General features: G+C 37.1%; 1 protein-coding gene across 1 annotated transcript in view; it reads left to right on the forward strand.

The window, feature by feature from the left end:
- Positions 1–997: 997 nt before the first annotated feature.
- GPATCH11 (G-patch domain containing 11) overlaps positions 998–6,127 on the forward strand; it is a 15,191-nt gene continuing 10,061 nt past the window's right edge. The window contains exons 1-2 of the mRNA XM_044659576.1: positions 998–1,468; positions 3,476–3,563. Coding sequence (XP_044515511.1) covers positions 3,517–3,563 — 47 coding nt within the window. The 5' untranslated portion in view covers positions 998–1,468; positions 3,476–3,516. The remainder of the gene's footprint in view (positions 1,469–3,475; positions 3,564–6,127) is intronic.

A 6,127-nucleotide genomic window follows, 5' to 3' on the forward strand; every position in this document is an offset into this window, starting at 1 on the left:
GGGAAAGGAGGATCTAGGGCGATTGGGAGAAAAGGAGGAGAGAAGAGGGAGGAAAGGGAACAGGAAGGAAGAAGAGGGAGAAGATCAGGGGAAAGAAGAGAGGAAGAGAAAGAAAAGGAAGAAGGGAAGGGGAGACGAGTGAGAAGGGAAGGGGAGAGGAAAGAAGAAGGAGAAGGAAAGGGGAGAAGAAAAGAGGAGCGGGAGGAGGGAAGGGAGAAAGAAGGAATGAGGGGACACGGGAAAAAAGAAGAGGAGAAAGGGAGCAGAGGAAGGGGAGATGGAGAAGGGAAAGGGAAAGGAGGGAAGAGAGGGAGAAGAGAGAAGGGGAGAGAAGAGGGAATAGGGGGTCAAGGAGAAGAGAAAGGGAAAAAGGGGGCAGCGAGAAGGGAAGAAGAGAGGGGAGGTGCAGGAGATAGGGAAGAAAGAAAAAGAGAGGGAAGTCGGGGAGGAGGGAAGAAGGGGGTAAAAGAGAAGGAAAAGGGAGAGGAGGGGTCAAAGGGAACCAAGAAGAAGGGAAGGGGAGAGGAGGTACCAAGGGGAGAAGAGATGGGGAAAAGGGGTGCCAAGGTAACCAGGGAGAAAGGAACAGGAGAAGAGAGGCCAGGGAGAAGAGACAGGGAGAGGAGAAGTACCAGTGAAAAGCCTAGGAGAAAAGAGAGCAGGAGAAGAAGGAAAGTAAGAGGTGGGAGGCAAGGGCTGAAAGAAGGAGAAAGCAAGATCATAAGGGAAAAGGTTAGGGGAGGGGAGGCTAAGAAGGGAGAGGGGAAGGGGAGAGCTGAATAACAGGGGATGGTGGAGGGGGAAACTGGGGGACTAGGGAGAAGGGAAGATCAGGAAGACAAGAAAGAAGGGGAGAGGAAAAGAGGAATGAGAGGGAAATGGGACAGGGGCAAAGGAGATGAGAGGGGGAGGAAGTGGAGAAGGGTGAAAGGAAGAATCCAGAGAAATATAAGGAAGGGCAAGGAGGATAGGAAGAAGAGGAAGGACAGAAAGGAGGGGTATTGGTGGGAGGGATTGTGCAGTGGGAAGGGATAGAGAACCGGTTAAGAATGTGAGCCTGGTTCAGTTTCCTTTTTAGCTCCTAAGTGTGATATAGTGCCTTTTTTTTTCCCCCAGTTTTCCCTAGCCTTCCAATTTTAGGCTAAAATGAAACTAGTGTCGTCCTACTCCCTCTGTCTAGTATGTCTTTAATATTCTTTCATTTCTATGTTCAAGAAACAGTTTTAGTTACTTTATGCAGAACATTGTAGGCATCAAGGGAGATACAAAAGTTAGATAAGAGGCCTCACCCTTTTGGAGCTTGTTACAGTCTCATAGAGATTCAAATACAAATAACTATGATACAAAATGATACAAAAAATACACAAAAGGGGACAAACAAGGTATTTATCAAGATCTGTGGGACATCATCTTTACTAATGGTAGAGATCAAAGATTTCATGGAGGAAGCAGCATTCAGGAGAAAAAGGTAGGACATTGATTTGAGCTGGACTTTTACGGATAGAAAAGATTTCCTAAGTTGGTGGGTCTAAAGAGCATTCCATACAAAGAAAATGACATGAACAAAGGCACAAATATGACACAGCAAGTCCAGATTGTCTAAAACATAGCCTGTTGTAGTTTAAGTAGTTTAAGGTAAGTCTGTGACTGCAAAATGGTGACCAGTTATGAATAGCCTTGAGTACTAGTACAATTTGCAGTCTGGTAACTGGAATTTTATGTGATAGGCAATAAGGAGTCACCGAAGAGTTTTGAGTAGATAAATGCCTAAGGTAAGATTTGTACTTATAGAAGATTATTCATGAAGGGATGTAAAGAATGGATTGGAGGAAAGAAAATGCTTTAGGAAAACCAGTTAGGCTATTAAAGTAGTCCATCAAAGTAGGAAAGATAACCTGGACTAGGGTAATAATAATAATAATGATAATAACATCTTTATAGATATGCATTTCAAAGTATTTTCCTCACAATCTCGGAGGGAGGTAAGACAGGAATGGTTGAATGGTTGACAGTTTTCAAAGGCACATCAGTTTTCACAGGCATGTCAAAAAGAGAGGAAAAAATGAACGATAAGAGCATATTTCCAGCATGGGTTGAATGATTGGTGGTTTCATTAACATTTATGAGGAAAGAAAAGTTCCATTTTAGACATTTTGTTTGAGGTCAGGTATTAATGGTTGATATAGTTAAAGATGCTTTTTGTCCTAAAGCTCAGAACAAAGGTCAGGGCAAAAACTATGAAGAAAGAAATCATAGTTAAAGATAATTATTGAAATTACAAAAATGATATGATTTCCAAGGGAGAGTGATTAGAGAAAGAACACTGAGGACAGGTTCTTAGAGACTTGGGGAAAGGAAAAAGAGGCAGCAAAAGATAAAAATCAGCAAGCTAACAAATAATTCAGTATAATTTCTCAAGAAATTTATAGAAGGGATAGGATCAAAAGTTGCAGAGAGGTCAAAGAGAATGAGGTCTAAGAAAATGTCTCCGGATTTATTGATACATACTAATACATAATAGGCATTTGATACTTTTGTTAGTTAATTGGTTTGATCCAGAAGTAAGTAGGGATTGTCAAAAGAGTAGTTTCAGTACAATGATAGAGAAAGAAGCCAGATTGCAAGAAGTTGAATGGGTAGTGAAATAGTAAAAGAATTAAGTATAGATAGGATTGAAGGGATATGGAAAAGGATTTTTAAAAGTTTAATTTTTTCAGTTACATGTAAAACAATTTTTGACAATTGTTTTCTGATATTTTAGGATTCAGATTTTCTCCCTCCTCCCTTCTCCCCCAAGGCAGTAAATAATCTGATGTAGGTTATAATAGTACTTTCATGCAGTACATATTTCCATATTGCTCATGTCCTGATAGAAGATACATATCACACATGCAATAAAAATCTCCTGAAGGAAATAAAGTGGAAAATGGCATGCTTTGATCTGCATTCAGACTCCCAGCATTTCCTTCTTTGGCTATGGGTAGCATTTTCATCATTCATGCCTTGTGAATATTCTTGGAAATTTGCTTTGATGATTTAGTCCTTCATAGTTAATCATCAAATAATATTTCTGTTACTGTATTCATTGTTCTCTTGGTTCTGCTCATTTCACTTTGCATCAGCTTATCTAAATCTTTCTAGGTTTTTCTGAACTCATTCTGTTTGTCATTTCTTATGGCATAATATTACAACCATATACCACAACTTGTTCATCCATTCCCCAAGTGATGGGCAACCCCTTAGCTTCCAATCCTTTGCTACTCTAAAAGAACCTGCTAAAAAATATTTTGTTACATGTAGGTCCTTTTCCTTTTTCTCTGATCTCTTTGAGATACAGACCCAGTTATGATATTGCTGAGTCAAAGGATACGCGTAGTGTTAGGGTTCTTTGTCCTTGTTACCTTAAGTATAGATTTTTACTTTCTGAAAAAGAATGCGTAATGATTACAGTTATATATTTAACTCCTTTTTATAGCTAAAGTTGCCATTTAAAGAAGTTCAGAGCTGAAGGTGAATATGGCAGAAGAAGAGGACTATATGTCTGATTCCTTCATTAATGTGAAGTAAGTAAATGTGTACCACATGTACTCATGTTGTATATGATGATATATACTGTATATGATTCACAAGAAAAAGAAAAGGAAACCAAAAGGAAAATCATCGTATTACAAGGTATCAACCCATATGTCTTTCTGTTTCCAGTGTTTTCTTTTAAATTATATATTATTGGATTCTAATTTCTAATCTCTTCTGCAACCTGCTTCTATTTTATGGGCAACCTCACCCGATTTACAATCACAGATATAATTATTATATATTTCCTTCCATCTTATTCTATTTATTATATTCTCTCTGCTTTTACCCTGTCCCTCCCTCAAAAGTCTGTTTTGCTTCTGACCATTGCCTCCCTTAATCTGCCCTCCTTTTTGTCACCACCATCCCCTTTTCTCTTATGCCTTTTTCTCCACAATTCCCTTTTGGGTAAGATGAACTTCTACATTCAACTGAATAGTTTTTGTGCATGTGTGTATACACATATAAACACACACACTCTTTGAACCAACTCTGGGGAAAATAAAGTTCAACTGTTGTCTATCACCCCCTCCCATTTTCCTCTCTGTTGTAAAAACTCTTCCTTGTGTACCTTTCTTGTGAGATAATTTCCCTTCCTCCCGTGCATCCTTCTTTCTTATCCCTTCTTTTTTTTTTTAGGTCATCCCAACAAAATCGAATCATACCCATGCCCTCTGGCTATATAGACTCCTTCTGGTTCCTCTAATAATGATATAATGCTTAAGAGTTAGATGTCAATCATTAAAACTATTTTGCCCAATTATATGGCAATAAATATAATAATGTAGGAGATATGGATGAATGTTTACAAAAATATAAATTGCCTAGATTAACAGCAGAAGAAACAGAATACCTAAATAATCCCATATCAGAAAAAGAATTTGAACAAGCCATCAAAGAACTGCCTAAGAAAAAATTGCCAGGCCCTGATGGATTCACAAGTGAATTCTGTCAGACATTCAAAGAGCAACTAATCCCAATACTATACAATTTATTTGATATAATAAGCAAAGAAGGAGTCCTACCAAATTCCTTTTATGACACAAATATGGTACTGATTCCAAAGCCAGGTAGATCAAAAACAGAGAAAGAAAACTATAGACCAATCTCCCTAATGAACATAGATGAAAAAATCTTAAATAGAATACTAGCAAAGAGACTCCAGCAAGTAATCAAGAGGATCATCCACCATGATCAGGTGGGATTTATACCAGGAATGCAAGGATGGTTCAGCATTAGGAAAACCATCCACATAATTGACCATATCAACAGTCTAAGAAACAAAAATCACATGATTATCTCAATAGATGCTGAAAAAGCCTTCGATAAAATACAACATCCATTCCTATTGAAAACACTGAAAAGCATAGGAATAGAAGGACCTTTCCTAAAAATAATAAACAGTATATACCTAAAACCATCAACAAGCATCATATGCAATGAGGATAAATTAGAAGCCTTCCCAATAAGATCAGGAGTGAAACAAGGATGCCCATTATCACCTCTATTATTCAACTTAGTACTAAAAACACTAGCAGTAGCAATTAGAGAAGAAAAAGAAATTGAAGGTATCAAAATAGGCAACGAGGAGACTAAGCTATCACTCTTTGCAGGTGATATGATGGTCTACTTAAAAAATCCTAGAGAATCAACTAAGAAGCTTGTAGAAATAATCAACAACTTTAGCAAAGTTGCAGGATACAAAATAAATGCACATAAATCATCAACATTTCTATATATTTCCAACACATCACAGCAGCAAGAGGTAGAAAGAGAAACACCATTTAAAATCACCCTAGACAATATAAAATACTTAGGAATCTATCTACCAAAACAAACACAGCAATTATATGAAAACAACTACAAAACACTTTCCAAACAAATAAAACTAGATCTAAACAATTGGGAAAAAATTGATTGCTCATGGGTAGGACCAGTTAACATAATAAAAATGATCATTCTACCCAAATTAATTTACCTATTTAGCGCCATACCTATCAAACTACCAAAAAACTTCTTTACTGAATTAGGAAAAACTATAACAAATTTCATTTGGAATAACAAAAGATCAAGAATATCAAGGGAAATAATGAAAAAAAATGTGAAGGAAGGGGGCCTAGTAGTACCAGATATTAAACTATACTATAAAGCAGCCATCATCAAAACAATATGGTACTGGCTAAGAGACAGAAGGAAGGATCAGTGGAATAGACTTGGGGTAAATGACATCAGCAAGACAGTGTGTGATAAACCCAAAGAACCCAACTTTTGGGACATGAATCCACTATTTGACAAAAACTGCTGGGAAATTTGGAAAACAATATGGGAGAGATTAGGTTTAGATCAACATCTCACACCCTACACCAAGATAAATTCAGAATGGGTGAATGACTTGAATATAAAGAGGGAAACTATAAATAAGTTAAGTGAACACAGAATAGTATACTTGTCAGATCTCTGGGAAAGGAAAGATTTTAAAACCAAGCAAGAGTTAGAGAAAATTACAAAATGTAAATTAAATGGTTTTGATTATATTAAACTAAAAAGCTTTTGT

This window comes from Gracilinanus agilis, chromosome 2 (assembly GCF_016433145.1).
Source record: "Gracilinanus agilis isolate LMUSP501 chromosome 2, AgileGrace, whole genome shotgun sequence".
Classification (NCBI taxonomy): domain Eukaryota; kingdom Metazoa; phylum Chordata; class Mammalia; order Didelphimorphia; family Didelphidae; genus Gracilinanus; species Gracilinanus agilis.